Below are 12,118 nucleotides of genomic sequence, written 5' to 3' on the forward strand. Positions count from 1 at the left end.
AATAAAATTAGTATAGGTAGAAACTGTAACAAACCTTAGAAACTATTCGGCCTTCACGTTTCACCAGAAATTACTGATATCGGATAACGCACCTTGATTGTGATGTTTGTGATAAACAACGTTATCATTTTCCATGACCAGCCTTACTTGATGATACCTACCTATTACTATTATTCACCAAAAGTAAACTGTGAAAACCAAAAGAGTTATTAATCGTGGATGCAATATTGCAGTTCGCTGGAAATAAGTGTTGGCAAAAATACACACACCGAATTCGCCTGCGCATAAATCATAATTCCACTAGAAAATGTATTGTGATATTCATGGGTTTATCCATTATTCAAGATTTGGAATAATTTTTAGCATAATAAAAAATTGTAGATAGATAAATCATTTATTTGGCAGCTGCAAAAACACACAATATAAAGTTTAAATCATTGTAAAGCTTAATTGGGGACGGGTGGCGAAGGTGGTTTTCATTTATATGTTTTCTCGCAGCGTTTTTATAGACTAGGTAATATATAGGTCTTCTTCTATTAATCACTCTTTGGTGAAAATAAATGAACCACCGTGGGACAGAACAGAACCATGTCGTACTGACAAATGCGAAGTAATTTGCCATGGTTTTTGACATTTTTGTAGCTAAGCTCGATTTATTTTGACATGGTTCCGTATAAACTTCCATACTACATTTTACTGCACTTCATTATTGTAAATAAATAGGTAATATGTGAGTTCTCCATAAAGTGGACTGATAAGTTGCTTATCATTTACTGAATTAGATCATTTACTAAATTAAGGTGTGGTTATTTTGGTTATCTGTTACAATCGTTGTGCATTCAGTGCATTACTTTCGAAACCTTAGTAGACAAAAATGTATTCTAAATGTGTATAGGTATTACAATACAGTTTTTAACAAACCCGGTAGTTAAAAGTTCAGCGAATTTGTAACATAATTAAATTAAGATAAGTACTTTAACATAGGATTTTTTTAAAGAATTCAACGAAAGTTTACAGGTTGAAAATAAAGTGCAGTGTGCACGTTGATCAAACCAATCTCATCTCTGAAATCATTTCGAAAATTGCGCGAACCGTTCAGAAACTTGTATTCGAATCACAGCCCGCTTATCAAAACTTGCTGCCTATTGAAATATTTAAAAAATAAATTGTATGTACAAGGTTGTCTGGAGGAGATCGCTTTTTAGCGATAAGACAGCATGTTGTTTACCTTTTCTTAATGTGCTGTATTATTTGTATTGTTTCTGTATTGAGGTGTGCATAAAGAGTATTTTTATTGTACATATCCACACTCGCGTTCGCAGCTTCGCGCACGAGTGTGGAGGGCCCTTTAAATTGGTGGCGCCACAATAGATCGTGAACACATTTTTGACTTTGATAAAAAAAACAAATCACTGACAGCGCACTTCACTCTAGTTATGGAACACATGGCTCGAGCAAGAGTATTTTTCGGTTTTATCAAATATCAGCACACCGTTGAAAATATTTGAAATGTTAAAAGATTGTTCATATTTTTATGATTTTTTTTGGCAATTAGAGTATTTTTTACATTTAAAATATTGTTAACGATGTGCTGATATTCCGTGAAACGGAAAACTATTATATTTTCAGGCCCAACATCGTGACTGATTTCGGGAAGTATGGATGTAATTACTGGCGCTTTACATCCACACTTCCCGATATCGGGCTCGAAAAAGAAATATAATGTGTAATGTGCGAGCGATAGAGATAGGAACAGGTGGGTCAATGTACGAAATTCTTCGTGCTAAGCATCCTTTTTTATTTATTTATTTATTGTTCGGAGAACCAACAGCTATAAATTGTACAATAGTTATATATATAAATAACAAAGAGCCAATTATAGGTTCCCACCGGTAACAACAGGTTAACAGATAGATGGGTTTTTATTAAAAGTTGTATAAATGAAAACCAAACAATCCATGAATTTGAACTATTTATTGACAATAACAATATACATAATGGATATATACAGATGATTACTATAACTAGCTTATATCTAAAATAGGCCCTTGAGGCATTGTACCAAGGATGCTGGCGGCATTTCCTCGTTGTATCGCAATACTGATACGTTGTGCGAGGAAGCCGCCAGCTCTTCGGTCACCAGTTACGTCAACCAGACGTTTCGCGATTTCTCCAAAAAACTTGTGCGCGCTGGGACCCCATCCATGAATTGAATGTGTAACGTTTCTGAACGCATTCATCGTCTGTCACTTGGATTAGAAATGTCAAAAACAATTCAAAACGTCATTTTTGATAACATCGTAAACAAACCAAATTCCTGTAAAAAAAACCTTGTAACTAACATCCAAATGGCTTGAACTTTCCAAAACATAATCATGAAGTACGCGAATATCGTCCTAACCTTACTATTATGTTCTACGACTTACATAGGAGACTATATAGTGTTCAAATCAAAGTTTTCTTCTTCCCAAGTGTTTAGGGCATTTTCGGACAGTGCTGTTCATGCTACTATAGGATTCCTGTCTTCATTGGTGTTCTTTAGTCATGAGACCAGTGTCACAGGCCACGCAAAGCTGATTAACGTTATACTTTGTACGTTTATATCTAGTTTTATAGACATAGATCATGTGATGGTGGCCCGGTCTTTACATTGGAAGGTAAGATATCGTGTAGAATTACAAATTTATTGATCGTGGTTGCACTTTTACTCAAGGTATCAATTATTAGACTACAAGTACCAAGGTACCGATATCGGCAATATCTTTTGGTAAAAAATTATGCAACATTATGTAAAAGGAATCAACTACCTAAGGATAAGAAAATCAACATTATTATTATTATATAATTATAGGCGAGCAGCTATTTAGCTGATGAGCCTATGTCACACAGTGTCCTGTATTATACAGTTCAAAGTTTAAAGTCATATCACATTACTAAGTAATATCAGAATGTGACATTTAACATGAAAGAACTTCTAAATGCACTTAGAATTTTGTGTGTTTTGATTGTATTGATTAGAGGGGTTGGAAATACACCCGTCGCTTTGGAAACATAACCCTGTTCTGTACAACCCAGACTTTCTTATACCAATGTCAATTAACTGTTGACCCAATGACATCCATACAATGGCGGCCTTGGGAGCCGGCGAGCAGGGCAGTCGCCTGGGGCCTTGCATCAAACCGATCACACGTTTACAAGGGCCGTGGAGAGCAGATCTTTACAAGGGCCTCCCAAGGTCTCACGATGGTTATAACCGCCACTGCAGTAAGTAAACATAAATGGGTCCATAAATTATGGGTAATTAATCCGGTAATTAGTAGCTCAGGTGGCCTGCTCTATAATCCGGCAGTTTAATGCTAACGCAGAGTGGTTACATTTGATATGTAGTTTTTATTTCCTGTACAAATACAATAATCTGGCAGTTCCAATGATCTGCATAGAGGGAATATTTCAGGCCCTATTACCAAGTGCCTTGTACAATTTTTAATCAGACAAGTAAGATACAAAATATTTAATTTTATTTTCAGGATCTCAAGACCCTCAAGCAGCGAGGCATATTCCACTGCACCACCTTCTGGCTTCTCATCACAACACCCCTTCTAATCTACAGTCACATATATAAAAAACTAAACATATACATTTTAACCTGGATGCTCATACTAGCTTACACAAGCCACCACATACGGGACGCAAACCGAAGAGGACTCTGGGTGTATCCGTTAGGACATACAACTCCGCTGACGAAGTATATGTATGTGTGTTTAACGATAGTGTTGCCGCATCTATTTGGGATGTTGAGCAGGTATTGGAGGCCTATGTTACTGAAGGATACTACTGTGGAATATATGCTGGTGTAAAACTCTCTTACGTATACATATAACCAAATGATAGTAAGATATTTTAGAGCATGAGCTTAACTTAAGACACCACACGAAAAAGAATTGTAAGGACCAATTATTTGCAAGTTAATACCTGAAATAGAAGTATTAAACATCACAATAAAAATCACAATACATTAAGTATAATTCATTCAATGTAGATAATAGATATAGAGTCAGACCACGATAAGTTGGCAGCCCAGACAGTGCAAGTGTTATTTTAAACGTCGAACTAATACCACACGAAAAAAATTGTCAGCGGCAACCAATATTTGCAAGTTAATACCTAAAATAGAACTATAAACATGACATTAAAAATCGCAATACATTAAGTATAATTTATTCGATGTAGATAATAGATATAGAGTCAGACCACGATAAGTTGGCAGCCCAGTGCAAGTGTTATTTTAAACGTCAAACTACTACCACACGAAAAAAATTGTCAGCGGCAACCAATATTTGCAAGTTAATACCTAAAATAGAACTATAAACATGACAATAAAAATCGCAATACATTAAGTATAATTCATTCGATATAGAGTCAGACCAAGATAATTTGGCAGCGATTTTGGCAGCCCAGACAGTGCAAGTGTTATTTTAAACGTCTAACTTCTACCACACGAAAAAATGACAGGGGCAACCAATATTTGCAAGTTAATACCTGAAATAGAACTATTAAACATCACAATACATTAAGTATAATTTATTCAATGTAGATAATAGATATAGAGTCAGACCACGATAAGTTGGCAGCGATTTTGGCAGCCCAGACAGTGCAAGTATTACTTTGAAAGTCAAACTTCAATGAAATTATGACATTTACTTTAGTCTTGCACAGGCTGGGCTATCAAAATCGCTGCCAAATTAGCTTGGTCTGACTCTACCTATCAATTTCATTTCTCTTTTATTGTAAGCCTGTTTAATGCTTATAGTACCATATTGTTGGCTAGAGCAATTTAAGAGCATGTTTAACCCTTAGACCGCCACCTTCGTGAAATGAAGGTTGATAATTATTCGCACACAATAGGCGTGGCGTTCAGGGGGCCTACCGCGAAAACCGAAATTCGCAAATTGCGGGGATCTTTCTCTTTTGCTCTCACTAAGACGTAATTAGAGTGACAGAGAAAAATGCCCGCAATTGACGAATTACGATTTTCCCGGTAGCCGCCCGGAGGTCTGATACAGTGAACATTGGTTTTGTCAAAAAATTACATCATCAGCAGTGTAAGGGTTAAACTAAAACAGGCACTACATCGTGTTTTTTCTTCCTTTTAGTACTTATAAGTTTTATAGTATGAATGAATAATTATTTATTAACTGTATGAAAGAAATACAATGCATATGCATAAGAGTCATGTTTAAAGTACATTTTAAAAATGTTTTGCTTAAGTCGTTTTCTTTGAGTAAGCAAGCATGAGAGGTATAGTTACATAGTTATTTATTTTGAATATCAAATCGTTTATTTCAGGTTAAAATCCATAGTTTCATCACAAACAAAAAATAAAATATAATACCTACAAATTAACTTGAATTAATTTATGACCTGAAACTACCTTTTAATATAAAGAATAATGATTTGTGTATTGATTGAGAATACATGTATACACCGCTTTTTTTTGAACTCTAATTTCAAGGCTGTACTCCTGAGCTTAAATTAAAGAGAATTGAAATAGAGATTTGTCAAAGAAAACTTTGTTTATTTCAGGTTAAAATCCATAGTTACATCACAAACAAAATATAATACAAATCAACTTGAATTAATTTATGACCTGAAACTACCTTTTAATATAAAGAATAATGATTTGTGTATTGATTGAGAATACATGTATACTTTACCGGTCGCCGTGGTAAGACCTAGGATTTACCAAATCCATGTCGGTAAAAGCCCGAAGTGAACAATAATTATTTCACATTTCGAGCTTTTACCGACCGGCATCGGTAAAACCTAGGTCTTACCGGTATATCCTAGGTTTTACCGTTCTTCGGGCTTTTACAGTAACATACATACAGGTATTTAAAAGAATATAAACAAACCACATTAAGGTATTTTATTGGGCCAGAAAATTCTTCAAGTCATTATAAAAAAATATTTACTATATTATATACATTAAATGATTTACACTTCTGTTTGATAATAAGTGATTTTATTTTGACTTTAGAAAATAATGCTTCTTTGAAGTGTTACTAGACTAAAATAAACCTCATTAAAAGGCAATATTACTTTTAAAATGCACACTAGATTCTATATTAGCCTTGAATTCATAATGTATATTTTTTTACTTAGAATAATTTCAGGTTTAATAATTAACATACTTTGCTATTAAATACAAAGATATTTCTTCTTGTATACCTATTTAAAAGAAGTCATTGTGCACAAACCTTTGGCGGCTATAGACGTCAATAGACGCGCCGCACACGATAGGCGTGGTGTTCAAAGGGTTAACCGCAACTTTTTGGTTACAAAATAGTGGGCATTACTGCAATGTTTTGCCGCCAGAGTGAAGCACTGGCACATATTGTAAACCAAAGAGCAACTTATACCTTATACATACTAAACCTTAAGAGCAATTCCTAGCTGAGCAACTTTTCAAATCTCGAATTTTTGAAACTATGTTTCTGTCGCGCAGCAAGCAGTCGAGAGCGTTTGTATGAAAAAAAACGCAACTAATAGGAATTCCTCTTAAACAGTATTTCACAGATCATTTGTTACATATAAATTTTACATTTTATGCATCAAGGCAGTTTGTTTATCTCGCTCGCTCGAATAAGAGTATGTAAGACTAAGAGTGGTAGAGAGACAGAACTCTATCGCTCGAAATTTCGTTCTGTCTGTCTATCACTCTTGCATAGCGATAGAAAGACAGAACGACATTTTGATTTTCGTGTTTTGCGGTGGGGTTTTGTGCTAGTGGCGTCCCCTACGCAGAGTTTTGCGTAATATTCCCTATTAGTAAATATTTTTATTTTTATTTTTCTATATCTTTTAGATATTTCAAAATTTTCCTGGACAGTTTTGATTGCTCATCAAAATCTGTTTTCAATTTATACAAACTATTTTTAGCGTCCTTAAATATGACTTCTATTGAGTCTAGTTTCTTCATGATTACATCATTATCATCTGACGACGTGTCACCGCTTTCTGTTTTAACTGGTACTGTACCCACATCGACGCGATTTATAAGAACCTTGGCGGTTTTTGTGATAATTTCGTTAACTAGCTGTTTTTTCATATCTTGGTTGATTTGATTACCCTTTTTCATGGTAGGTTCAAGTTTAATAACTTTTCTTGGTGGTTGGTTAGGCAGTTTGAGTATCAGTTTGGATGAAGTCCTTTCATGAGCTGGTGTAGGAGTGTTGTCATCACTGCAAGATCGTTGAGTCCCTCGAGGTGAAGCGACATCTGTCCCTGCAAGATATTTTACTTAAGTACAATTAGCATCAAATAGTGACGGCGAACGTCCTCAAAGTAGACCCCAGATGCGTTGGGACGACGACATCAAAAGGACTGCGGGGAAGAAGTGGCTCCAGGTCGTGACGCTCCGTGACGAGTGGCATAAAATGAAGGAGGCCTACACCCGAAGGGTAGAGAAGGGCTAAAGAAGAAAGAAGTAACGGCGAAAGTAGCCAAATATATCGTAACCAGTGGCTGGAATTCTCGTTGCAGATTGAATAGTCATTAGGGACCTTATTTATCGACTTTCGATACCTAATATCGATATAATGTAGAATACAAAAATAAAAATAGACTAAAAGTAGCGGTAAATAACAGGTGATCTTATAAATAAATAAATATTATAGGACATTATTACACATATTGACTAGGTCCCACAGTAAGCTCAATAAGCCTTGTGTTGAGGGTACTTAGACAATGATATATAAAATACTTAAATACATAGAAAACACCCATGACTCAGGAACAAATGTCCATGCTCATCACACGAATAAATGCCCTTACCTGGATTTGAACCCGATGGTTCCGGCATCATTGGCGGGGTCACTACCCACTACGCCAGACAGAAATTGGAACACCATATATAAGTTTTTTTTACCAAAACGAGAGTTATTTTGTAATCGACATCTAGCGACAAGTACTGGATTTATCAGTACCGCTAATTGACACCAGATGTCACAAGTGTCGCGACTGAAAAATGTATTGCCAAAACAATTTACAACTAATATTACAAGCAGAAGGAGTAAAATAGTTCCGGCTTATCCAGTTATAATATTAGCTGAAAATTGTAGAGCATTAGTTTTCGTTCGTGACATCTATTGTAGCAGCAGTACTGATAAATTCCGCTACTTGCCGCTAGATGGGGACTACGAAATAACTCGCGTTTTGGCATAGAGAAATAAGAAGTAATACTCCAGAACTCTATTTTCAACTCCTAAGTTTACTCTGGTTATAATATTAAAATTAAAATCGTTGAGCATTAGACTTTTTGTTTGCCGCGATATCTATTGTCGAGTAGCAGTACTGAGAGTTCCCCTACTCGATGCTAGATGTCGACTGCGAAAATAATAAGCATTTTGGTATCAAAACTGATGTATGGAGTGAGCAATCTATTACTTCTTATTTCTCTATGGTTTTGGTAAGAAAACTGATGTTACTGATGGCGTTACTACTCTTTCTTTAGGATGACGACCTAAGTTATATATCTGCTGGCGACTGCACAATGAAAGGAAGCTGGAGTAAGTTTATAAGATGCTTTACCTGTTCTCGTGTTCCCGGGGACACCATTGGAAACTTTTTTTGATTGGTCTGCTCTCCGCGCTCGCTTGAGATATGTTTTGGCGTCTTCATAATTATCTAAAAAAAAAATAGAAAAAAGATGATTTGTGTAGCGTTTTGACAAGTGCAATTTGGTTAAATGTTTCTTAGACAGGGCCACTCAGAACGAGCCGTCTTGCGAGGCAACTCGGTCGGTGTAGACGTGCCTCGGCCGCATTGCCTCGGGCGAGGCACCTTTCCACCGAGCGAACTGCTTCGCCCGGCAATTACCTCGCGAGGCGGCTCGTTTTGTGTGGACCTGCCTAATAAGTGTGAGGACAAGTGAAACTGACTATAAATCTATGTCGATAAAAAAATTGTTAGGATGTTATGTATTTTATAATTAGTAATAACTTTTATAATATATTAATAATAAAATGTCATTTAAGTGAGCTATGAACGGTCAGGTTGAGCTGGAGCGAGGCCAGAAGGGTCGCTGAAGATAGGAAGGCGTGACGCGAGCTTGTGAAGGCTCTCTGCACCTCTGGGGTGCCTTAGGACAACAACAACAACGAAGGCATTTTCAGGGGCCCATCTAGTGGGCGGCGAGTCACCGCCTGCCTCGATAACTAGTGAAAACATTGTTATGGCAGGTATCCGGACGTCTTTGCAATAACCCAGTCCTCCCAAACTTCAATCCATAGACTGTTATACTGTTCACTTTACTACAATAGTCCCAATGCCTGTTGCGACCGGTTCATGGGTTTCTATTGTTGCGCATGTGAACGGTTCCAGGAGTTCTACATGACATTAATGCTCTTCAAGAGGCCGTGTTGGATCTATATCCCCACGCAAGCCTATCAAAAGATCGGGATTTATAGGCCCGTGAAATCCGAGGAGATACAAATAATGTAATATTATTGTCAGAATGACTAGAGACAGTGTCAGATATTTACAGTAGAAGTAAGAATAAAACAGGTTTGCAAATAGACAATAATGGAAACACCAGTGGCGTAGCATAGGTCACTCGCACCCGGTGCGGATCCCAAATTTGCCGCCCTCTTATTTTTGTCATCCATTATAAAAAATTTGGGCATGGTGTAAAAAGAGTACTTTTATTAGTTTTATTGAATAATTTATTGAATTGAAATTAACATTTTTTGACATAGAATAGAAGGTAGAATATCACTTAGAAACATTACAGAGAAAACTTAATAGAATAATCTGAATAATGGAGAAATCGCCTACTTCACGAACGCTATTTTACGCACGAGTATCATTCTAAGCTCAACTCCTCAACGACCTCAACTGAACTGAAAGATTAAAATTTAACTTTTCTAGTCTTCCTTTCAGCAAAGTTTTTGATCACACTTTCAATATTGAGACATTTATTTAAAATAACATTGAAACGAAATAAGTTTCCTAAATAATAGTTATTGAGAAACCTTGTGCTTGCATCACCCATGTATAGAACCTGCATAGGTACCCGGATTTGGTAACAAAAAAAATGACGAAAAAAACACTGGAAGAAATAAACTTTTTTTTTTTAACTGACACCTCCGCAGCGCCGCCCTCGGCAAAGTGCCGCCCGGTGCGGACCGCACCCTCCGCCCCCCCCATGCTACGCCACTGGGAAACACTAGCATAAATAAATAGTAAATAGGCGGGTCCACACTGTGTGTAGTGTAAACGTGCCTCGCGTACGTTTTCCTCGCCTGAGCGCGCCGCCTCAGCCGGGGCACATCTACAATGGCCGTTTTGTGCACGAGGAAATTGCCTCGTGCGTATGCTCGCTCTGTGTGGACCCGCCTAATGTACCGTACAGTCAAAGAATTAAATTTCAGTACCATTTTCTGCCTTGTCAGTGACAATCACAGGGATCTCATACTATTGTCACTGTGACAAGTTACGAATTAAATTCCTTGACTGTACAGTCAAGGTATTAAATATCGTCACGAAAAAAGTGCCAAAAATATGTATACACGACCTTATTACCTATGCATTAAGGTAGTGTGTATATATTTTTGGCACTTTGTCCGGGTCTATATTTAATACCTTGACTGTACCTAATATATAAAAATGGTTAAATGCATACCTGAAGAATACACAATGTCAACAATAAACTCCTTCCAAGATTCATCATGCTTCTTCATATTCTTCAGTAACCACATATTCTTGACCGGTTGTGCCGGGTAATATATAACAGCAATGGCCTGGTTCATAGACATCCACTCGTAGTAGTCTTTTATCCAGGTTCTCGGGATGCATTGATAGCGGGTGCAGGCCACATATGGCAATGCAGTTGTGAAATGAATAATGTGGTAACGCTTTTGAACTAGTTCTTTCATTGCTGAAAAAAAATAGTTTTAGTATGTAAGTTGTGTGATATACTGTAGATACTATTATGACAGTCCGAGTAACCAATGTACCCTGCTGCTTTGTAGGCTTGTGTAGTACATGTACTAAAGTCAAAAAGTCGCAATTCCCTGCACTGTACAGGCATTTTAGTATGTTTAATCCCTTGCTACAAGGACACTCCACAAATATATTATTATTTTATTTATTTATTTTATTTTTATATTTTATTTTATTTTATTTTTATTTAATTTAAATATGCCCGATAGTTTGGCAAGAGCTGTTTGTCGGTGGAGTATAAGCTGAGAGAATCATACTGTCTTTTTCTTTTGCTAGTATTAGCTTAAGCTCTGTGGGGTTGGTCTCCTTTAAAATTTGTTGCGACTACTATTACAAGTGTAAACTCCATATAACGTCACTCGATATACTGATTCTCTCCCTATTACATCGACATTTGCTGGCTATAGTTGTTTTACTTTAGTATTAATTTCTCTCTATATAACGAAAACTCTCTATAGCGTCAAAAAACGGCCGGCCCCTTGAGTGTCGCTATATAGAGTTTACGAAATTCTAAATCGCTAAGGGGCCAGATGAAGACGGTACATCTGAACACGGTACAGTAAGGAGGTTCATTTCTTTTCAGCCTTAACCATTAGCGGCTTAGGTCCCTGTGGTATTTTAAAAGAAGTATATATATATATATATAAACATCCTTACCTGCAATAAAATAATGATGAGATTTTCAACCTTATTATTGTTTAGATAAAATTAAGCTTGTTATTTACATAAAAACGCTATGATCATGTAAATGTACTGACACCCTCACTGTCACTACCAGTACTCTGTGCTGTGACACTGTGCTGTCAATCTTTTGGAAAGGGTGCATTTTGAAACACAATTTTTGTCAAGTCATTGAACACATAATCGTGGTTTTTAAATATTTAAATAATGACTATTGGTGCTAAAACTAAGCAAAAAAGGTTTATTATATTGACTTTTGGTAACAAAAAATATTAATTTACATTTTTACTTGTTTACTAAAGAGTAAGCTGTTAAAAATGTATACTTAATATCCGAACGACACTTTGAAGTTACTGTTACTCGGCAATAGATGGCGTTAACGGACATGGAAATGGAAGTTTGTTATGAAACCTAAAAAAACCGGACAAGAGCGACT

At 36.4% G+C, this 12,118-nt stretch overlaps 2 protein-coding genes across 2 annotated transcripts; one reads left to right on the forward strand and one right to left on the reverse strand.

The window, feature by feature from the left end:
- Positions 1-2,296: 2,296 nt before the first annotated feature.
- Positions 2,297-4,019, forward strand: LOC133532508 (transmembrane protein 267). Its single transcript, XM_061871223.1, has 2 exons — positions 2,297-2,657; positions 3,528-4,019. Exons 1-2 carry the CDS (start codon positions 2,376-2,378, stop codon positions 3,855-3,857), a joined length of 612 nt encoding a protein of 203 aa, XP_061727207.1. The 5' UTR covers positions 2,297-2,375; the 3' UTR covers positions 3,858-4,019.
- A 1,892-nt stretch (positions 4,020-5,911) lies between these two features.
- Positions 5,912-11,808, reverse strand: LOC133532502 (uncharacterized). Its single transcript, XM_061871213.1, has 4 exons — positions 11,659-11,808; positions 10,682-10,936; positions 8,590-8,685; positions 5,912-7,284 (listed from the first exon to the last, which is right to left on the reverse strand). Exons 2-4 carry the CDS (start codon positions 10,932-10,934, stop codon positions 6,845-6,847), a joined length of 789 nt encoding a protein of 262 aa, XP_061727197.1. The 5' UTR covers positions 10,935-10,936; positions 11,659-11,808; the 3' UTR covers positions 5,912-6,844.
- Between the last annotated feature and the right edge of the window lie 310 nt (positions 11,809-12,118).

The sequence above is a fragment of the Cydia pomonella genome, chromosome 27, assembly GCF_033807575.1.
Source record: "Cydia pomonella isolate Wapato2018A chromosome 27, ilCydPomo1, whole genome shotgun sequence".
Lineage (NCBI taxonomy): Eukaryota > Metazoa > Arthropoda > Insecta > Lepidoptera > Tortricidae > Cydia > Cydia pomonella.